At 48.9% G+C, this 22,259-nt stretch overlaps 7 protein-coding genes across 7 annotated transcripts; 3 read left to right on the forward strand and 4 right to left on the reverse strand.

Annotated features, from left to right (window-relative positions):
• Window positions 1–51: 51 nt before the first annotated feature.
• Window positions 52–3,567, reverse strand: BDV37DRAFT_238290 (RNA-processing protein PTA1). Its single transcript, XM_032080830.1, has 8 exons — window positions 2,878–3,567; window positions 2,593–2,755; window positions 2,398–2,528; window positions 2,129–2,332; window positions 1,726–2,074; window positions 835–1,667; window positions 707–777; window positions 52–650 (listed from the first exon to the last, which is right to left on the reverse strand). Exons 1-8 carry the CDS (start codon window positions 3,213–3,215, stop codon window positions 499–501), a joined length of 2,241 nt encoding a protein of 746 aa, XP_031946096.1. The 5' UTR covers window positions 3,216–3,567; the 3' UTR covers window positions 52–498.
• Window positions 3,568–4,182: 615 nt separating this feature from the next.
• nop12 (rRNA-processing protein NOP12) lies at window positions 4,183–6,601 on the forward strand. Its single transcript, XM_032080831.1, has 2 exons — window positions 4,183–4,984; window positions 5,042–6,601. Exons 1-2 carry the CDS (start codon window positions 4,859–4,861, stop codon window positions 6,509–6,511), a joined length of 1,596 nt encoding a protein of 531 aa, XP_031946097.1. The 5' UTR covers window positions 4,183–4,858; the 3' UTR covers window positions 6,512–6,601.
• A 735-nt stretch (window positions 6,602–7,336) lies between these two features.
• Window positions 7,337–8,276, forward strand: BDV37DRAFT_278784 (uncharacterized protein; the record flags this gene model as incomplete). Its single annotated transcript, XM_032086154.1, has 2 exons — window positions 7,337–7,681; window positions 7,755–8,276. 2 exons carry the CDS (start codon window positions 7,337–7,339, stop codon window positions 8,274–8,276), a joined length of 867 nt encoding a protein of 288 aa, XP_031946098.1.
• Window positions 8,277–8,871: 595 nt separating this feature from the next.
• Window positions 8,872–11,187, forward strand: BDV37DRAFT_158040 (uncharacterized protein). The gene is made up of 3 exons (XM_032079105.1): window positions 8,872–9,627; window positions 9,712–9,949; window positions 10,032–11,187. Exons 1-3 carry the CDS (start codon window positions 9,467–9,469, stop codon window positions 10,803–10,805), a joined length of 1,173 nt encoding a protein of 390 aa, XP_031946099.1. The 5' UTR covers window positions 8,872–9,466; the 3' UTR covers window positions 10,806–11,187.
• Window positions 11,188–12,232: 1,045 nt separating this feature from the next.
• BDV37DRAFT_278786 (2OG-Fe(II) oxygenase family protein) lies at window positions 12,233–13,355 on the reverse strand (the record flags this gene model as incomplete). Its single annotated transcript, XM_032086155.1, has 3 exons — window positions 12,233–12,580; window positions 12,635–12,947; window positions 13,000–13,355. The coding sequence occupies 3 exons, from the start codon at window positions 13,353–13,355 to the stop codon at window positions 12,233–12,235; spliced, it is 1,017 nt and encodes a 338-aa protein (XP_031946100.1).
• Window positions 13,356–14,682: 1,327 nt separating this feature from the next.
• Window positions 14,683–16,267, reverse strand: BDV37DRAFT_278787 (Zn(II)2Cys6 transcription factor; the record flags this gene model as incomplete). Its single annotated transcript, XM_032086156.1, has 5 exons — window positions 14,683–15,169; window positions 15,223–15,637; window positions 15,693–15,931; window positions 15,991–16,162; window positions 16,228–16,267. 5 exons carry the CDS (start codon window positions 16,265–16,267, stop codon window positions 14,683–14,685), a joined length of 1,353 nt encoding a protein of 450 aa, XP_031946101.1.
• Window positions 16,268–20,427: 4,160 nt separating this feature from the next.
• Window positions 20,428–21,875, reverse strand: BDV37DRAFT_158224 (GPI anchored serine-threonine rich family protein). Its single transcript, XM_032079109.1, has 4 exons — window positions 21,504–21,875; window positions 21,198–21,437; window positions 20,933–21,134; window positions 20,428–20,820 (listed from the first exon to the last, which is right to left on the reverse strand). Exons 2-4 carry the CDS (start codon window positions 21,409–21,411, stop codon window positions 20,577–20,579), a joined length of 660 nt encoding a protein of 219 aa, XP_031946102.1. The 5' UTR covers window positions 21,412–21,437; window positions 21,504–21,875; the 3' UTR covers window positions 20,428–20,576.
• Window positions 21,876–22,259: the final 384 nt, after the last annotated feature.

The raw sequence follows: 22,259 nt of genomic DNA on the forward strand, positions 1-22,259 counted from the left end.
GTCATGATCATGCTCTCTCTCTCAATATGTCTATACAATACGCCCACATAACCTACTAGAACCTGGTTAGAATATCGATATAGTGTTCAAGGTATGACACGGTTAGATAAGTAATCTATCGAGATAAGTGGTATTCCTAAATGGCGACAGAAAACACAGAACCTGGCAACCTATATACTAGGTTGATATTCAGTACATGGATGGAACCATAGCAGGTGCATTGCATTTCCGCTGTAAATATGCCCAAACATATAGTAAAGTGATGACTAATTGCTGTCTGTGTATGTGAAACAGAATTGGATCTGTGCACAAACTAGAGGTGACCTTATCTATCAATCCTAATAAAATCACGATCAAGATTCTCGCTCGCTTCGGTTTATTTTCAATGGCAATTCGACAGGCCTTTGAGTGCAGGGATGCCGGGGGCGAGATATTGACGTTTTGGACTGTGGTTGTGATTGTGGTTGCTGGCTGGGCGCGTTGGTTGGGATTTTGTGCCTACGCACCATTTGCGACGGGAGTGCTGTTCTCTGATTCAACTGTGCGGTTCACCAAAGTTGATTGTTGTTCGGGTTGTGCTTGCTGTATGGCTACACTCTGCGGACGCCATCTGGCTAGGACTTTACCAGCGGCGGGTCGTGATTCCTCGTCTGTTATGAAAAGGTTAGCGGAGATTCGTTCCTGGGAATTGATGTCAGTAGCTTACATGTCTGGTAAACATCCTCTACGGCATTGAGACACATTTCCCGCGCCGGGGGCCGGAACATAATCAGATACCTAATCGAGGTCAGTTCAATGTGCTTTTTCAAGTCACATGGTACATGAAATACATACATTAACGATTGGATGCAGAGATTCACTCTCTCGGGGTCTTTTGCGAGACTAGCTACCCGTTTTGTGATGGGGATAGTTACTTCTGGAATCTCACTGAGGAACCGGATGAAGATCTTGATGTCTCGAGAATCCAAATATGGCAGAAATCCGTCCAGAAGCCGCAGTGACCACTGGTCGTAGTGCAATAGTACCGACGATTCCTCATCTTCCTCAGCTCGTTGGGACGCAGTAAATCTCATTTGAATTCGGTCATTGTACCATTCCTCGTTCAACCACATGATTCCAACGTTCACTCGGCCCCTGAAATCTTCGAGTATATATCGATACAATGTTTCGCGTATAGAATCGGATATCGTCGGTCTCCTCGACGCAGGGTCTTGGTCGTTCTTCTTGCGGTCTACCTCTAATCCAGCAGGAGCCCGCGTCGCGAGTCGAGTCAGTAATGTTACCCAGGCATCCCGATCAAAGGTGCTGCCAGCCAGCCTCGAGAAACCCAGGTGTTGTTGGCTCTTTCCTTTTCCAGTATTTGGCGCCACGCCGCTCGATGCCAGCATGTCAAACACTCTTCCAACTGCACTTCGGCCAATCTCTGTAGCCTCGTTTTCCGATAGCGGGGGAGGTTGCGGGAGCACAAACGGACCGAGTGAGACCAGATCGGGCTGAAGATCGGCCGCTTCGGCCGACAGCGCATCTTCCTGCTCTGCCGAGGGTTCGGCAAAGTCCATAGGTTGGTATTCGGGCTCATAGTCATCGTCTTCTTCTTCGCCCACTGCCGGCGGAGGAGGCTGTGCAGCTTGCTGCTTCTGGAGTGTCTGGTACCGCATTCGCACACCCTATTATGACATTAGGCTTGTCTTTTCTCCAAAAAGAAAAACAAAGTTTCAAACATACATCAATGGCCTGATGCAGGGCAGACTGGTCTACCCGAGCTAAAACAGGAACCACAATTTTGACGAGAAGTTCAACCGGTAGTTGCTTCACATCAAAGGAGGAAAGCCCAGCATCTTCGGTTAACGTATAAAGCTGCGAGTAACTGACTGGACCTGGGGGCAGTGGTGACACCTTGATCAATGGAGGAGATTCCGTGTCCAGTTTTGCTCTCTTGGAATTGTCCAGACCATCCGTTGGCTCGGTCGGTAGGCCACGCTTTTTCGAGCTATCGTCGGCGGTTTCTATGCGCGACTGCATCAAGCGCTCGATATGTTGTTGCATTTTACTTGCGAGAGGATGGCTGGGATTTCTAGACCGCCCGTCAGTCTCTGACCCTCAACTTGAAACGGCCCATCCTTCTCACCTTTTCATTATATTGATCATCAGGGCCCTAGCTGTACGCTCCATTGACTTGACGCCAACACGAACCGCAGGTGTCACCGGGGTGCGTGCTTGTCTTGCGGGAACGAAGCTTAGAATCGCATTGATGATCTTGTTGCCGATGGACTGTCGGGTTCGTATCAGGATCGCTAGACTGTTCAGGGTCGCATTCACTAGGAGAGGGTCGCTAACGATGATAGGTCCATTAGTGGGATACGACATGATTGACCTGGGAGACGGTATTGTACGTACCTTGCATCTTCCTGAAAGACTGATAGCAATCTATCGAGGAGGCCCGACGCCTCGGCTTCTAGGTTCGGGAGGGAGAGGAGGGAATGATTTCTGGGAACAATGGCCAAGGACGTTTCATTTTGCTCCGGCCGCTGCGAGTCATCAACAGTCGTTCCTTTTTGAAAAGCAAGTATTTCTTTTGTTTCCTGTACGTACTCTAGGGTCCGTTAGACCGTGGGTCTGGACTTGAACCACCCGCTGTACGAACTTGATACAGCATACTTTCACCGAAAATGGGGATGTATCCCATCTCCGGAGTATATCGTCCTTAATAGCGGTCATATTCTCCCAAGCTGTAGAGTCTTCGGGGTGGTTAATGCTGCAATTATCAAGAAAGTCAGTTCCCACGATTCCCCAGTGACTGACTTAATTTGGTTTCCTGCGCACTTCTACGAGACCTCTCCCCGGAACGAAACAGAAGGGAGAGCACTGGTCACCTACATATGCCTAAACACCAGGGGATATAAACTGGCCGCCGCTTCCACTATATGTTTCAAAGTCACAGTATCCTTTTCCGGCAACTCCAATGTCTCTCGTAGTGTTTGCAATGCCGTCGCAGCTAGCTGCTCCTTTTGAGCCGGAGCCAGCGCTGGGCTGGAGAAGGTCTCCGCTAAGAATTCTGCACCCCATCGTCGTAATTCCAATCGCGATCGCGCACCAATTATAGGAAGGACGCCATTCACAATCTGTGGGTAGAAGGCAGCATCGCCCAGAACGAGAGTGCGGGCGGCGTTGAGCTGGGCGATCTGGTCGACAAGGTTACCAGTCGACTGAGTCATGACGGCTCTGTTCAACCAGCCCAGAGGGAAGATTAAAGAGGGGTCTCTGCGGTTAAGCGAGTCTTCTACGATGAATAGAATCTATAGAACCATGAAAATGGAGAGAAGGGTTCGGGTTAAAAGACGCGACGAGCAGCCTGGCCACGGTACCGCCGGGCCGGGAAACAGGGTCACCGGCCGAGATGGGGCGTCAATGCCGGAGTCGAAAAGTCGGTTCCGGGATGAGGAGCGACAGGGAAGGATATTGCAGTAGATAGCGATTGTTGAGAGAGAAGTTGGATAGTTTCGGGAGATTTCAAGATGACGCCGATGGACTTAATTGGGGAAGTAAAGTCACCTGCAGCGGGCCGGCAATTCGGCCGATCATTTGTCAATAAATCGAGACAACAACAACTTATGGATTCCACCTCAGGCTTCCACCACTACTATTTACTTTGGAGAACCCAGATCAATTAGAAGAAAGACAATTGCATACAACTTTATTAACTCATCTATCAATCTGGCTTTGTCCTTGAAAATAAAAGTGGAGCTATTTGATCTAGCCCAAAGTTGCTTGAGTCCTATGCAAATTAATATACTATTTTTATATTGAAGACACTAGATCTTGCAGGCATATCAATCCTGCTACCAAGTAGTAAACCAGCAAGGTGGTGATTTGCAAGCTAAACACTGTTTACCAGTCATTTACCTCTGACTCAAGGCTCTTAAGTACTAGTACTAGTACTAGTAGTAGATAGTAATATTATACAATGAAAGTAGTTCGAATTGCCTGGAGCTACGATTGATGACAAGGAATGTACCTCTATCATACCTCCCATCTCAATTCCAATCGCGCTGACAAGAAGCGCAACATATCCATCAATTGGCGTCTCGGGGCATAACTTGATTCGTCTCATATGATAGAATGTTGAGCGGTGAATTCTCTCGACTGACTAGCTGTGGGTTTAAAAGGAAGTTCGTTCATCAAGTGCATCGCATGAGTCGTTAATAGAATGCTCGCCCCTCCACTGTCTAGCTTGATATATCTTCGAGAACAGTGTCCAAATGTGCTAAGTGGGGTGCCTCGGATGTCAGCTCTTGCTCGTCGAATTAGTCTACATAGTATATAACGGCCCATCGACACTTTCGCCTTATTGTATTTCTTCAAGAATCCGGAATCCTCGTCTATGCTGCAAGTTTGGGGGTGATCTAGTGGGTAAGAAGCCTTTTATACCCAATAAACAAAAATATCCAATACGTATCTAAATTATGAGATAGTAGAGGGTTCACCCTTAGCATATATGTGAGAGGTCCCGCTCGATCCACAGCTCGGGTCTATCTTCTATCGCCTTTTTTCATAGATAGAGAGCTGGAGTGCGACAAGACGCACGTACTGATGCAGACATCATGTCTCTGTCGGGCAGCCTGCATGATGGCGTTGAAGAACTAACGCCATTTCTCGGATTCCCCACGTGATATACCAGCTTCCGGTGCCAAGATCCAAAAAGAGTAAAACAGAAAAAAAAGTTACGCGGAGTAGGAACAGCGACAGAGCGACAATACGCCCTCCGCCATTGCACTCCTTCTTTCTTTCTTTTTCTTTTCTTTTTTCCTTTAGCCAGAAATCTTTCGAGAGGCGGGACACTCTCACAGTTAATATCACCATGGGAAAGAAATCAAAGTCCCAGTCGGAAAAAGCTCCGCAGACCGAAAAGACAGAAACGTCTATTCCTTTCTTAGCGGGAAATGCCTCAGTTGACCCAACGTTGGCGTCCTTGTTTGAGACGAGCGTAAGTCGGTTGCCTTTGCTTGTCCAGTACCTGGCTAATGTTTGTAACATATTTTAGTCAGGCCCAGTAAAAGCGCCGTCATTGCCCACAACTAGCAATGCTGTTGAAAAACCCACCGCAGGTGACGATATCAGTGAAGACGTGTCGGAGCCTGAAGATGAAGACCAGGTTATGCAGGAAGCATCTGAAGCCTCGAGTGACGCTGGTGGTGAGCCAGCTCAGGTGGCTTCGGAGCCTCCCAGTCGGAAACGAAAGAGGGCTGCGGGAGAAGATCTCGAAGAATCCTACATGCGTCGCATAGCAAAGGAAGAACAGAAGGAAGACGAGAAGCGCCGTGTGGAAAAAGCAAAGAGGCAAAAGGCTGAGGGTGAAGATGAGGATGAGGATGAGGATGAAGCAACATCTACCGAGAAATCCGACGACGAGGATGAGGATAAAAGTTCCGACGAAGATGCAGAGATTGCGATTCCCAAACACGAAACTCTGACCGGCGACGCTCAGTCGTCTAATATTGACAAGTCTAATCGCACAGTGTTCCTAAGCAATGTCTCCAACGAAGCCATCAAGTCTAAGTCTGCTAAGAAAACCCTTTTGAAACATTTTGAATCATTCCTTTCTACACTCCCTGAATCTACAGGGCCGCACAAGGTGGAATCGATCCGCTTCCGTTCTACGGCCTTCGCGAGCGGCGGAAAGGTCCCGAAGCGCGCTGCCTTTGCAAAGCGCGAGGTTCTGGATGAAACTACTCCTAGTACCAACGCGTATATCGTTTATAGTACGGTCCAGGCCGCTCGGAAGGCTCCTGCCGCCCTGAATGGCACTGTCATCCTGGATAGACACGTGCGTGTTGACAGCGTCGCACATCCCGCCCCGGTCGATAATAAACGATGCGTCTTCGTCGGCAATCTCAACTTCGTGGACCAGGAAGGCAACGCCGATGATGAGGAAAAGCCGAAGAAGAAGAAGGCACCGGCCGATGTTGAAGAAGGTCTTTGGCGGACCTTTAATGCTCACACCACCAAACCCAAAGGTCAGACTACCCGCCAAGGTAATGTCGAGTCTGTTCGAGTCGTTCGCGACAGTGTCACCCGTGTTGCCAAGGGATTTGCCTATGTCCAATTTTACGACCAGAATTGTGTGGAGGAGGCCCTGCTGCTAGATGGAAAGCACTTCCCGCCCATGCTCCCCCGGAAGCTACGTGTCATGCGAGCTAAGAAACAGCCAAAGAAACGTGAAGCCGGTGGTAGTACTCAAAGCAAATCGCTGCGGGAGGCGGACAAGACCCTTCAAGGACGCGCTGGCAAGCTTTTCGGCCGAGCGGGTGCGGCCAAGGTCAGGGCAGATGCTGCGAAATCCATTTCCAAGAACTCGTTAGTGTTCGAAGGCCACCGAGCGACGGATGATGGGTCATCGCGCATCCGCGTGAAGACGAAGAGTCGTGGCAGCAAAGGCAAGCCGAAAAACCGCAGCAGCAAACGAGCGGCGGCGTACAAGGCAGCGGGAGGGAAGAAGAGAAAGACTGAATAGTAGACTGAGAATATGAAGTAGACTGTTCCTCATGTATGTATTTTACAAAAGAAATGAACCTTTCAAAGAACGACCTACGGGAGTTACTACACCTGCAATGATTAGAAGGACAATCTTCAATACCCTTACTATGTATGAGACTAAATGTACCCAGGGCTCTGACGTCATCCACGAAATCTAGTCATGGGCCTTTGGGCTAATCCCAATCGGTTAAAGAAGGCGACTTACGTAGTACTAGAAGGTAGGTACTTGCTTTACTACTTAAGAACACTGCTTCATCTTGTATTGACTACAGTGTCTTACTACAATTGTCATCCTCGAGATCTTTCCCTTTTGTCAGTTGACAGTAGCACCACTTGGTCTCTCAGGACGGGTCAATATTGTACAGTCGTCGATCGATCACCACTCAAGCCAGATCCCCCCACCCGACGCGGGGTGTAAACACGTTTATTTCCCTTTCTCGCCCGCAACAGAGGGAGACAACGTGTGGGAGTGAGTGCAAGAGCCACAAAAGAACTGCATCGAATCTATATGCACCGTTTGACTCAGTGAACTTGTAATTGACCCGGTTTCATTATTGTTTTCAGCTTGACTTGGTCGCGGTGGAACTCACATTCAGCTCGGTGCCTAGAGGGTGGATCATTACCTAGAGCAATCGTCAAACCAGCTGTCCACGCCTTTCGCTGATAACAATACACAATTCATCTAGAACGTGCTTTTCCAGTGACTTTGATTCTGTCAGCCTTTGCGATATAGTCACTCTTCCATATCGCACCATTCCTAACACGGGGTCTAGACCCACTTACTTTCTAGATGATGCTCCCCATGGTTCCTCGCTTCCGTGGACTCAGACGCAGACAGTCGAATTCCTCTAACGACGAGCCCGAGCCTCAATCTAATATGGGCAACCAAAACAGCACTGCTGATGACAACCATGAGCCGACTGACTCGGAGATCTTCTACCCCGAACTCTACGATGTGCTTAAGGTTCGGTATCTGCTGCGATGGAAGATAATCCCTGAAGGGCTCCCCGTCGAGATTGTGGACCTGATCGTGGATGCGGCCGAATATTGGCCCTCCATCGAGGCTACATTGGACCAAAAAAGAATTATTCCCCAGGACAGAGATCAGGTGTTGGTCAGGACAGCACCACTGTGCTATGATGAAAAGGTATTTTGCATACTCTCCAAGCGTTTGAACCTGGCATATCTCTTCACTAGCCTTGACCGCTGACATCGCGTAGGCATTGGGAAGTGACTCGCCTAAAGTGCTCCCTCACCGGACTATTCATCCTTGTCGGAAGATTGTTTTCTCCATCGCCTCGCATGACCAGGGCTTTGCTAACAGCGGGCACGGTACATTTGACGGATCCTATACTTGGTTTGACACCGAAATTGTCGCCTCCGAGAAATTGTCAACGTCTGGCAATTCGTCTATTCCCGAACGCGATGCGGACGGGGTTCGGTTTGGGCATGATCATCCTCTTCTCCTGCCCAGCTCCCACAAACTCCAGGCGAATCGAGTGGCAGTGATTGGAACCCAGCATTATCAGATTACCTGGCATCATCTCGACAACATCGGCGCTGATTCAGCGGAAGCGGAGGAAATTCAGCATAACCAAGGTCGAGGACGAGCTACGCTCGACGGAAGTCAAGTCCGTAACTTGCAGATTGGTGATACAATCGCCGTCTGGGGTCGAGCGCGGTTTGGGGCGTGGTCGAACCATGTGGAACGGCTGTCGGTGCGGGTATTTTGGGCTGTGTAAAGTTGGTGACGTTTCATTGTTCTCTACGTCTCCCGGCTGGACTGGTACATACATACATACAGAGCATCAGTGAGAGGAATGCTGTGCTGATTCAATTGTGGTTATGTATACGATAGTAAATAGATATCAAGGCAGGACCTTTGAGATATTGTTGGATAACTGTGTTAATGGGGCTACTTACGGATTGCATGTAATTCCTAGTATTTTATTTACTTATTTCCGATGACGAATGAAGGTATGAATGACATACTTGACTTGCTTTTGATCATATCAAATGGTCATGGGATCCATGATTATAGGATACGATCCCAATTCAGGAATAGGGTGACGGCCTTTCGAATCAGGCCGCCAGCAATAACCTCATTCCTTTGAGAAATCACGCCATTGCGCCAAGACTGCGACGATCCACCACTCGCGCATCTGAATATAAGGTCCTCCCTTCCTCCATCGCCAGATGCCTTGAAGGATCCTCTGTTTTTGCGGTCGAAAGAGATAACTTGACAGTCGCTCAGTCTCTGGACGCTGAGACTTCGATCTCGTCTTCGTCCTTCACCCCTGGACTCTTTCTTCGTCTTCGCCTTTTCACCGGCCAAGACACGAGACGACCAACATGTGACCGACGGAAAAGCGCTCAAGGATTTGCCTGCGGGTGGGGCTGATGTGTCAGTTCGAGCAGCAATTGGCTTATTTGAGGGAGGATAATCGGCCACTACGTACCAAACTACGGTTACGAGGGTATCACCGCCTGATACGGGTCTCAACTGAGGATGAGGAGTTGTATTCCGTACATCTCGCCCGAGAGCGCCGCCCTTTCGGCCTGGAAGCCGCGTTCCCGCACAAACGATCCTCAAGGTTGCAGTCACGAATGACTGACTCTGGCTGCTGTCATTCGCTCTGTCCCGTCCGCTTGGTCGTTTTACTCTCCATGTGCCTTCCCCTCTTGTCTAGACCAAGGCACAATGACGACGCTCCCTGGCTTGTTTTGCCGAGAATTACACCGGTGTTTCCATACATTCCACCCCTGGCTATTCTCCCATAAATTTCGGCGCTCTCCCAGCATCTTCCCACCCATCTTTCCTTAATCGGGTTTCTGCCATCGCAAACTGTGCACTATTTCTATGCCACAAATCGCTTTGTTTTGTCCCTGATATCCTGGAACGTCAACACACGTCACATATACGGCCTCAGAAATGAATTCACAGAGGTGTGCCGCCGTCGTTGTGGGAGCCGGCCCCGCGGGTCTCGCCGTCATTGGGAATTTGTTGGAGAAGCAGCTCGGGGGGAAGATCGCCTGGATTGACCCATACTTCCAGGCTGGTCGGGTGAATCGCAAATACCGCGAAGTGCCCAGGTGAGTGTTTCTGTCTGGCAGCCTGACTTTCTCGACGGCGTCGGATGAGGAGCGCTCGACTGACTTGTTTTGGTGCCGATTCAGTAACACCAAAGTCGCCCTGTTCCAAGCGTATGCCACAGCCGTCCAGCCCTTCCGCTCCGTCATCAACAGCACCCGTATTCCTAGTCCATTCTCGACGATGGCCAAACTCGATCAGGAGAAGACCTGTCACCTGCATCATGCGGCAGACATGGTCCGTGCCTTGAGCGAGGGCATCACCAAGATGGACCAGGTTTATGCGTGTCGGGGGTATGTCACGGCTGCCAACCTGGTAGAGAATGTCAGTATAAAGTCCCGTATAGAGGGCCGTCCCAGGAGATCTCGTGCCCTGTGTAGCTAATCGTTGCCCTTGTCGCTCTTAGACCTCGTCTTGGACCGTTCGGATCCAACGCGCGGACCACCTCGACGAAGTTGAGGTCATTACCCCTAGACTCATCTTGTGTACGGGATCGTCGCCGACAGAGGTACCGATCCCGGTATGTGGACAGCACATCGAGAGGTTGGATCTAGATGTAGTGCTCAGACCTAGTGACCTCGTCTCGTATCTTCCCCGCAATGAGCCCCGGACTGTGGGGGTTGTCGGAGCGTCCCATAGTGCTATCCTGGCGCTCCTCAACCTGGTAGATCTGGCCCACAGTACCCACCCCCAGCTCCGCATTAAGTGGTTCACCCGGCATCCGCTGAGGTATGCGGAGTACATGGATGGCTGGATCCTGCGGGACAACACTGGCCTGAAGGGGTCCGCCGCCGACTTTGCCCGGCAACAGCTGGAGGAGGACAAACTCCCTCATTCTGAAGCTGGTCGGTTCATCACCAAGGTGGACTGTGGAGGCGGCCAGGAAGCGGCGCAGTATGAGCGGCATCTGCCGTCGTGTACTCACCTGGTGCAAGCTGTAGGATTTACTCGGGACCCCCTTCCTGAGCTGTCAGTGAATGGCCATCTCCTCGACCCTGAATTTGACTCGGTGTCCGGTGGTTTCCATGATGCGACTGGCCGTGTCGTCCCGGGTTTGCATGGAGCAGGAATTGCGTTCCCGGAACGAGTGGTCGATCCCTACGGCAATGTCGAACATGCCGTTGGGTTCTGGAAGTTTATGAAGTTTATCAAGAGAGTCAGTCCCCAGTGGACGGCTTGATGGTGGTTTTCTTGCACTAATGATTCCCCTTTGCTTTTACCTTGATTTCTTGGTATTATTAGCGTCATCAGTTGTGGATAGATTTCCATTATAATATGCAAAGTATTTTTTTTTTAGACTGGACACTTCTACACCGTATCTGATTTGGACTCTTATAACTTCATCCACCCAGCCTTCCGTATAGCCACAGATGTTCCTGGCAATAACATTTCCCAGGAACTATATCAGATTCTCTTGCAACCACAAACTCACACGAAGATATGGTTCATGAAACATACAATATACCTGGGAGATACCGAACAAATCCGGGCGCCGTCTGACGGGGAGATCAAGAACTTCGTACCCACTTATACATATTGCATTCCCTCTGCTACCATGGATGGCCCTGGAAGCAATCTGTGACTATCTGTGAAGTTTCTCAAAGCTCCATGCTCAAACCAGCAGTCAAGAAGTATCTATGAGAAGCTCTAGGTACACAGGTTTCGCAACATAGGCTGTTCCAAGACAGCCCAACGAACGAAGGCAGTGAGTGCATGAGCCAACGCCGGGCAACGACTTAGTAGAATTGGTCCTCATCCATAACCATAGTACATTATTAAACACACCACACATAGCCCACCACTTGAGACCTCTACTTTCTTTCCCCCTACATTTCTCAATCTCCGAATCTCCAAACCAAACTATGACCTCCGACCTCACCACCGTCAAATGACCCGTTGCCATCCGTCCAGATCACATCGCCTCGAGCCCAGAACCCTCCGCATCAAACAACATACCTGCAGCCTATCCCAAGCCGACTTCTCTGGCCGAGATGTTTACGGGTGGTCTTGCATCTTCGCCGTATTCTTCTTCTTCTTCTTCTCCCTGTTCCAGGTCCGGTGTTGATCATGGAGGGAAGAAGTCGTCTACGACATAGGTGTTGGGTACGGGGTCTTAGGTAGAACAACCCTGTCATCGTGTCTCTCCGAGCCACATTTCAGGCCATGACAATCGCAGGCAGGGCCAATTAAAAGCCGAGTATGACTTGGACTTGCGTCAATCGCGAAAATCCACTTCTCATGCATAGGCCAATAGGACGCTGATCGCGACGACTCGTCCCAGGATGTTGACGCGTTGTGGGAAGGATGCCTGAGATCATTCGGATATCGTCGGCCTCTGACTGTCGGGCAGGCTTATGTTATCAAGATAGTTACGCAGGCTTTTGATCGATGGGGTATGGTTCTTACATTAGTAAGTCTTCTTGCGAGGCCAATAAGGCATAGAGAATTGAATATAACCTTTGAGAACTATACACTCTGTTGGGCTGAGTTTGCATCATGATTGGGTATCTGGCTCGAAATGAAGACGACACTAGCATGTTTGCGATGAATGCCAAGTAAATTTATGTCGTAACAAGCGTCAACTGGTTATTTGGGCTGTTAAACAGTTTACGAATCCTCCTGCTCCTCTAACATAGCATCAATGAAGTCCCGTTCTTCTAACAGAAACTTGCGTGCCGAGGCAACGTCAAAGTCACGATTTGCCTTCTTTTGCTGCCGTATTACCTTCAACTGATGACGCACTCGCTCCTCCAGGTTCTCCAGCCGATACTCCACATACTGATAGTAAAGCGTATTCCTGGGAGTTATAGGCAACAGGGGTCTGATACTTGTCTCATCGCGAGCAAAGGGCGATTTAGGTCTTAGAGATGTGACCATGCTGATACGTTCCCGGCCACCAAAGGCTTCGAGAGCTTGGTGCTCGATATAACGACCTTGCATAATGACAGCCGTGCCCTAGATTACATGGATTAGCCGTGGGGCCGTCCAAATCAGAATAAAGTCTCTTACCATGGCAGGTCCACGGAACTTTAGAACTTTGCCAGTGCCTGTCCGGATAACCGTCTCGCCACCGATCATCCCGGCGCAATCTGACAGCATGGTGACACATACGAATGCGTAGCTGTCAGAATGCCACTCAAAAGCAACCTTATCATCTGCATCGCTGTCGGGTGCGCTGGTAGTTGCAGCGTCATCACGAACTGAGATATTGACATGTCCAATATCTACATCCATAGCAGGAACCAGCTCGATTCCAGCTATATTAGAGAGTGCTCCCAAAACCGCTGGGCTGTTCCAGGCGTCATATATAAATGAGGACTTCCTAGGTGTGTATTAGCAGCATTTCTGAAGAGAGAGCGAAGGGAACAACGTACTCTGGGCAATAACCTCGGATCATATTGGTTGCTAAGTCTGAACCAACCTGATACTTCTCCAGTACTTGCCGGCTGAATATCTCGGCCCTCATATGCCTAATTGCCTCTACAGTGACAAGTGTGAACGGCTCCGAGATGGCCGTGGACGTGATGCCCACACCCTCCAATCCGATATCCTTCATGGTGATTATCCGTTGAGGAAACTTGAAATTGACATGTTTTTCTGCATCAAATGGTGCCCGGTCTGGGATCTGCGCACCTTTAATGAGAGGCTGTGGGAGAGGTTTCCGGGGACTCATGGGTCTGTCCTGTTGAGGGCTTGGAGCCACAGCTGGTGCAATAGCAATATTCGTCATGCCGGACTGTTCTTGGATTTGGGACGTGATGAAACAGGGTAGGCAGAGCAGGTAGGTTAGACCAGAACAGTGAATTTGCTGGTATTCTCGCGATGGTACCTTGGCTTCTTATCTTTCTCGGAGCACTCAACTCCACATAGTAGCACATACGCTAAAGTACAGCTTCAGCTCCGTTTCCGAAGTTTTCACTTCAACATCAACACACTCGCATCTCCTCCAACCACATTACAATTGTGCCCTTTTCAGAACCAATCACATCCCGAGCGTGTAGTTTGTTCATAATGGGAACGCTTTGCTAACCAGTCCAAGGAAATGAGCGAGAAGTGTGGTTTAGTGACATGGAAAGCACAAGGTACTCATCAGCACCCGGTGAAGATCTCATTCGGCTTGCCTCTTTGCGTAAGAATTACCTGAGCGTATGTTTCACCGGCTCATATAGAGACGGAGCTAAGACCTTTGCTCGTTCATTTGACCGGATCTCAGCGACGCGTGAACTTTCCATAGCCAAGCACTTATCTTTCCAGTCCCTAGCATCATGATTTCTCACTTCTTTAAGGATAGATGCGAGGGATCAGTCATGCATCTGAGTTGTTCTATCCAGGAAAATGATAATACACTGTTCCCGGTTCTGGACCATTGCGGTGTCTCCCCAACCACTGCGTCAATAGCCGTATGAGAGTGGGACCCTGGACTATCCTAACCTGGTATGTATTGTGTGGGACGGTGCCACACTTTTTGCCCCTCTTGTACTTAGCGGAGGTCGCGGAATCCGCTGAAGAGTCCGCCATCTTCAGCACCGCTGAGGTAAGAAAGATCCAATATCTGTGTGGCTTCATGGGGGCCATTGGGTACAGAATTTCAGATGTCCGGTTCTCCCTATCCACAACCAAGAGCTAGGGCAGGGTCAGAGAGGCTTCAGAGTATATGCGAGAATCGGAAGCAGGATCTGCTGGGGTAATTATGAAGAATATCTGACTCAGCCATTGCTCTCACTACCTGAGGCATGAGCCTGGTTGATAGTCTGAAAAAGACCACCAATGGAGCATTGTTTGCTTGGGACACAGACTCAATTGCAATTTTGCTGACAGATTGACGGCTGCAGTGGTAAATATGACGAGTAAGAGATGGTGAACTATACATAGATGTTGGTGTGCTATGGATAGTCTCTGGCTCAGATCCCTCTTACGACTGTCAACTCGCTCTTGCTTTCTTGTCAGTTAGCTGTAACATCGAATCGGTGGTATTGTATGTATTTAATCCGGATGATGCGGTAAACCATTGGCTTAGGGTCCCGATCGTACAGCGCTTTTTGTCTATAATGAAATTGCTACATAATAAACACTCGTGGTTCTGGGAGAAGTGCGGGCCAATTTGTATAACTGCTTCGCGCCCATATCTTCTCAAGAAGTATGAGAGCTTGCTGTAGGTTAAGGAACCCATTACGATGAAATTGCTTTTCCAAGAACTGCTTGAAATATAGCCGATGCTCATCCTTCAAGCTCTCTGATGCGGCAATGAACGTGGGCCATACCAGGGAATGTTCTCCTAATGATCCCTCTGGGAACAACTCTAATGTTTCCTTGAATCGCTCTATCTTTTCAGGGTCTAATGTGCCATGAGGCCCCGTTAGAGCGCGCTCTAGGTATATGTCATAAGCTTGCTGCCGAAGATACGCATTCAGATAGAAGGTGAGTGCATGGTCGGGGTGGAGGTTGCCATTGTAGTGTAGGCAGTCAAAGCTCTCTTTGGCATGAGCCACAATACTACGCACACCAGCTTCCTCACTTAGTAGTGGTGCAGCGTAGACACGAAACCTGGCCGGATTAATGACGGTACTCAGCAACTCCTGGAGGCTTTGGATGCTTACTTGCGTATTTGCCGCAGCAGAAAATCAGTCATGTCACCGTTCCCAAGACCGCCCTCTCCACCGACCGCATCGAGAGCAGATTGTAACATGTTAAACAGAATAGGGAAGTCTGAGCATCCGTTGACCATGACCCCTACCAGGAGTGTAATGATCGCAACGAATATAGACTGTTTTGTGAGCATGTCGTACTCGTTCAAAGAGCTTCTGCTTTGTAGCCCTAAGATTGCCTTTGCATAGAGCTTATCCGGTCTGACTGATAGTGTCCCTCTAGTTTTGTGAGAGAGATGGAAGGCTGATACAGCCAACACCGCATCCATAACCATTTTGTCGGATAACGCAAAAGGCAGAATCAAGTACCGCCATCCATTGTACTTGTCATCCATAACCACCATTTGAGGTGCAATATGATGGGAGACTTGAAGGGTTATTATCCTATATAAACTTCAATCGGGTCTATCGATGAGGCTTACAGTAAGTCAACAGGAATTCATTGCTTGGATCCACTAGATCGATACTTAGGGGAAGGGCGGCCATTGCATCAGAGCTACCAGTAGATGCTTCTGGTGAATCGGGGCCCAGTCCCGCTAATGCATTGGGTTCTGCGGGGTCATTTGTGACATTGCTGGTCCAGTCGAATTGCCCCTCGGAGGAACCACCACGGTGAAAGGACGGTGAGCGTTGATGCTGCGGGAGATCACCCGACCATGTACTGCAAGCCCAGTTAATATGGTCACCTTCGGCGAAACTATCATCAAAAGAAAAACATACCCACCCTGAGGTGAATCGCCGTCTTGCCAGGCTATCTTACCTTGGTTCCCCCCGTCGCGGAACCTGTAGCGGATCCCAAGCCCACTGCACAGTATGCCTCTGGACGCACATTTACCACAGTGTGGCTGTACGCGATCGCAATGGATTCGGCGCTGGGAGCATTCATAGCAGCCTGCACACATATCCGGTCAGAGAACCCACAATATATTTGGTCTGTCTAGTTCCATCTATGCGCACCTTTTACCTTCGGAACGTACCGACGTTTTTGACGTGGCATATTGACTGTTGGGTCTGGGCGTTTTGATTGAACAATAGGAACATTGAATCAAAGCATCATTGACAATAATCCAGGTTGGATAGTCAGGCAAAAGCTACTAGTATGTCTAACAATGCAGCAAGAGAAGCGGAGCGACTTTATCGGGAACGGCGGGGTAACTCCGATATTCGTGATAGATTACTCCAAGTTCAGATCTGGGTCATTCGTTTAGATAAGTCGCGCTTAGCCCAAGGTTTGCACATTAATGGAGGTCCTCGGGTAGAAGAGAACATACCTGTAAGATGTCTCTGTCAGATAATGTCCTTCTGATCCAGATTCGATAGTAACTGGTTGCTCTCTGCATCAGGCGCGGTTGTTGGTCGTGAAGAAACGATGCAGACGGCGACATGTTCCAAAGGTGGCCATTTCGGGCTTAGTTGGGTAGACGTGCTCTCATTTAACTTTCCTATTCTGGTTAGATCCTTTCCCCCGCATATTAAGTGACACTCCCCAGGATTCAATCCGAAGATCTACCGATAAGTATATCTAGGGGAATAACCCTATGAAGAGACATGCTTTGAGGCTATCCACTTATCATCGTTCACAGCTTATCTGGGCATCCCGTCCCATATACACACATCATAGTTGCTACCAGCTCGAAATTACCAAGGAAATGACAGTCTTCCGTGTTCTCATCCAACCTTGATCCACGTGGTGAGCACCAGTCAATTCACCATATTCAAGAACCATGAATCTGCCATTCCCGGTCCGTCGCTTTTTATTATAGACATGATTTCTAATAGGGCTTTTAACCTCATACCCGCATACCCTTTTGCATCATCGACATTACGATTCTCCTCGCCCGAGATCAGCCCGCGGCTCGTTCTACTCAGCCTATACCCACACAAACCAACAAGTCACAAGAATGAAGAACTCAGTCAAAATCCCAAAAGTACTGCTGATCACACCACCATGGATCTCTCAGCATCCCTCCTCGAGTTTACCAACGATCAATCGCGGCGTCTAAGTAATCACTTATAGATGCGACATAGCGGACCTTGAGATGCTCGAGATATATTGCAGGAGACCTGGAACTTACCACAATTCTTCTCACAGGAAACTATCTCCCAGCAAAAGAATAAGTTCCTAGTCTGCGATACATACAACTTCACACCGCCGGTTGCAACCGCATCGTAGCCACCCCTCTTCGAGGACAGCGATATATCATCCTGTACGGCGAACGGTGTTCACCTGTAGGTGGTTGTTTGGTCTCTCCCCGCATGTAAGCTGACAACGTGAGTCCACAAATTGCCGAATGGGCCATGATTACTTTGCTCGGTTTCCAACATCATTATAATCTCTACGTGGATTCCTCTGCGTGCAGCGCGAATTAATCTTGAAGGACTAACTAGTGTTCGAACATTGGCACAACAAAAACCCCGAACCGTGAGCTATACCTGAACCAGAGGAAGACGTGGAGGATTCTGGCAGTTTACGAATGTGCGTATACCATCCATCAATGCGAACAACAGATAGGGTTCTCTTATCGTGTAAGGGAGCATTCTTGGATACGGGTGCACTGGGCATCAGTTCGCACACTTAGCGAATGCGCTCTGGATGGTAACACTTTCACACTACACGAACGCCCGGCTCCAGAGTCTAAGCGTGATAGCTCCTACGTTGATGCGGAATTTGGGTGATCCCAATGACATTCCATCCCGATGGCACCATGGCCCTGGTCAACTAAACGTGTTCCTTGCCAGTCTTGATCTACTGGTTATTACTCTGCCCCTTACCTCGCTAACCCTGGGCATGATCGCTTGCGAACAGTTCCAAGCTCTCGGGAAGCGGAATGATTTGGTCAGCCACGTTGGACGGGGCCCAATTGTAAACACTGATGACCTCGTCGCTGATTTGAATAGCAGCACAATCAGAGGAGCCGCGGTTGATGTCAGACCCTGAAAATCCACTGTGGAAGGCGAAGAGTGTATCCGTATTATTATACCCCATGTTGGGGGAAATTCGACTCACCACAATGAGTGTCTTCAAGGTTCTGGCTCACAATCTTAAGTATATTCACTAGGGTCCCCGTGCTGTACTCCAAAAGTAGACCATCCATCCGACGAAGCCTCGCAGATGCAGCCAATAATCCACTAAAAATTCCCCTTTTCATCCTGTCATCAAACCACCACCTTCACAGTCACATTGGCAATTTCTATTTTCTCCTCTTAGCCATGTCTTTACCTAGCTACTACTAGTGCTTAAAATAAGATGAAATAAAAATAAATGAATCAGAATAAACCCATCATCCACATTCAGCCTCAAAAGACAAAAATAGGACACACCCTCGGTTCCGGAGAAACATCCCCGCCAAGGGCCAGAACGCCGTGAGAAATTTCATCCGACAACGCCTCGCCCAAGCCAACCACGGGTCCCAAACCTAGTGTGAAAGCAGTAATCCAACAAGAAACTATTGAACTATATTCATGGTCCATCTCAAACCAAAGCTTGTTCGCCTCCACTTTTCACGTTCGTTCTGGTTACATCAAGTATTTTTTCTGGAAGTGGCCACGGGGGCTATATTTATCTTTTCTATTTTATTTTATTTTTGAATCCTATTATCTCTGGAATAATCTGACAATTAAATCGTTGAGATAGGCAGGGAAGCTTGTTGCCTGCGGTTAGTTCAGTACTAGTTAGATTAATGGGTATATTACGGGTCGATGATAGGGTGAATGGTTGATTGGGATTGATATCGAATTAATTGGATCCCAGTTAATAAAGGATTGGGAGCTGAGATCCTTTCTTTCATTGTTTATGCTAGTTTATGTTTATTGACGGTGTTACATTCAGCTTGTACCACCAGGAACAGCCACAGGGCTGCTTCACGAATCCTTGTGTATGTACGGCGGAAGCCACCGGATAAACCCTGAGACTGACTTACTACATATGGAATACATGCATATGTCAAAACTGTCAGCACATGGAGCACATACACTCATTAGTCAATCATGTGCTCAGTGTTCCCAAAGTGTTCACAACTTCATGAATCAAGACAGACCAGACGGGCAAGTTCTGATGGTTTCTCCCTTTCTCAGTACAATAATTAGCCTGTAATTCCCACTGATCCACCAACCACTCTCGAAGTTTTCGCCCCTCCCCCCGCGAGAAGACAAACGTGAGAGACGACCATTCAAAAAAGGGAAGGTCGACATTGAAGTGTTCTGTTCTTACCAGTTCAGGAGACGCGACCTGTTAGTACTTTAGTACGCTATGGCTTATAGGTTCTATTGGGAAGCGGAGTCCTCCGTAGGTAGAAAAAAACGGCCTTGAGAACTAGCCGGTAAAATAGTGCTGATCCCCCTCTCATCGACAGTGCATCGTAATAATATTCAGACTCCGCTCTGTCTTGGTCTCGGTTCTTATCGGCCAATCTGCAAGGCGAGTGATAATCTATCACAGTCAGGACGGATGATCGCGATCTCCTTGATGTTCCGATGCCGGAGAGCGAAACTGGACTTCAGGTTTGTCCCAGACCTGTCTCAGGGTTCCTACGGGGATTGTCTGACATTCGTGCCCCTTGAGGCAAACGAAAAACAAGGCGTTGGATAAGAGTATAGTACCTACGGGGCTGGACCGTATTTTGGTTTTTGGTTTTTCTCGGTAAGGGGGATTTTTAGTAACATGGTGTCATCGGTGTTTTCTGGACAGAAACCCGTGTTCTCGCGTCAGGGTTAATTTCCCGGGACAGGGTACCTTATTGGTGTAAGGCGGGTGGACCCTTGGGTTCCTTTTCAACGGTCCACGACTACTATCAAGTAGTTGGATTGTCAACCTACCGATGGGACCCACCACCGACTTGTACCTGGCTCGAAGTCGGTACTCGTCCCATGCCCAATTTTATGGAAACCACCCCATAATTGCTCCGAAATCTGGTTCTGATTTATCTCCCAAATTGCACACCATTGTACTCCGTACACTAGATACGCAAAACAAAAACGATTCAGCTGATATCCATGGAAGGAAAACTTGATGCGATTGCTCGCATGCTGGCTTGGTCATTCATTACAGGATACACATATCTACATACTAGTACATACCGTACAAGGCCCCGGGGCTCAGTCCGTCCGGGTAATCACGTAATAACAATATTTAGGCCAAAACACTGCCCAGGCAAAGAAGAGATAAGAAGCGTGACTTTACTCACGTCCGAGACAAACAACTTCGATACCCAAGGGTATAAAACACGTCCGCTCAGTGAACGAAAAAAAAAAAAAACAGATATAAAAGAAAAGAGAAGACCGAAGAGAAACGATAGAAGAGTAGTTAACTATCTGATTAATAAAGTATGGTCAGATCGCCGACTGGAGTCCGTAGGAGGCTCACAGCACGGCAATGGCACCCAGAACGATCGCCAGCATGCCGCCGGAGACGCGGTTAACCATACCGCCATTGACGCTGGCAACGGTGGTGGTCGAGGCCGAGGCACTGGCGGAGGTAGTGCTGGAGGCCTCAGTGGAGGTCGAGGCAGAGCCAGTCGAGGTGCCGGTGGTGCTGGCAGAGGCGCTAGTGGACTCGGTGCTGGTGCCAGAGGCAGTAGCCGAGGCAGTGCTGGCAGTCGCCTTAGTCAAGGTGGTGTGAGTCTCGGTGGCGGACTTGGTGTTGGTGGTCGTCTCAGTCGCGGACTCGGTGGCAGAGGTAGTCTCAGCGGTAGTGGTGGCAGACGCGGTGGTCGACGGGGCGGCAGTAGCACCGGCCACGGTGAACCGCGGGAGATAGTTGACCTCGCTGGTATCATCGTCGTTGAAGATCTCAATGGTGTAGTCAGGCTGAGCGGCGAGATTGGCAGGGGGTGTCCATGTGAAGCTGCCCGAGTTGGCAATGTTCTCTGAAGACACCGTCAGCATACATGAACATGGAACATCACTACTCATGATTCAGGGAGACTTACTGGCAATGGTAGTACCCGTGTTCGCAGTCATCACAGCACCCCACTGGAGCTTCAGGGAGACGGTGCCCTCGGTGGTAGGCTTCCAGGTGAGCGTAGTCGGCTCACCAGCCTCGAACGAATAACCCTCGGCGGGAATGTTAAACGGGTTGGCGCCGGTAGCAGCCGCAGCGAGAGACGCCATGGCGCTGAGAGTCAGGTAGAAGATGGAACGCATTTTGATGAAATTGTTCTTAAGGCGATTGGATAATCCGAAAAGGGTAATTGAAGATGTCGAGGTAAGGTTGATGTTGATATGATATGCAATGCAAGTGAGATACAGCGAGACGGCAAAGCCTTCGACGTAAGTTTGATTATTAAAGGAGTGAACTCAGTAGGATAGTAAAAAAGAAGGACTATGCGTAGATATATACGCAGGAACAAGGGTACCCAGAAAAGGAAGGAATGAAGGCTGTCCGATTTCGAGAAAAGGGAAAGAGAAGGAGGGAAAAGGAGGGACCACACGACGGCGTGACTACCTTATGTACTAGTAAACTAGGAGCATCTTGGGGTCGATGACAGGAAACCACGAGGTCTGGAGCCCAGTGCAGGTCATAATAATAATCACAATAATACCTCAGGGAAGGGGCAAATTAAACCAAGCGCTAAGACCGGCACTAAATCAGTGTCACCCCAATTGAGAGGCTAAACCGATAAAAGGCCGGTCCGGATCCCCTTCTCTTAACTTCATTAGTCCTAAACTAGCGATGGACTTGGAGAACGACTCTTCATTCCCATTGGGGGAGGAATTACTGAAAAATAAAAAGAATAAAAAAAAAGATTGGTTGAGAGATCACCTGCCCAGTGCCATCGGACCTCCGTAAATAATCGGTTAGTACTGTTGACCATTAACAATACCGAGTATCTAGGGTCCGAAGGTCCAGGGAAAGGGTTGGGTAGAAGTTGTTGTATGGTGTTCTAATAATAATTATGGCAAAAGCCGCATCTGAGATCCCACACTCCATCAGAGAAAAAAACAGTTTCCAGAATTTTTCTCGAGATTTTGATTTTTTTTTTTTTTTTTTT

The sequence above is a fragment of the Aspergillus pseudonomiae genome (assembly GCF_009193645.1).
Source record: "Aspergillus pseudonomiae strain CBS 119388 unplaced genomic scaffold BDV37scaffold_5, whole genome shotgun sequence".
NCBI lineage: Eukaryota > Fungi > Ascomycota > Eurotiomycetes > Eurotiales > Aspergillaceae > Aspergillus > Aspergillus pseudonomiae.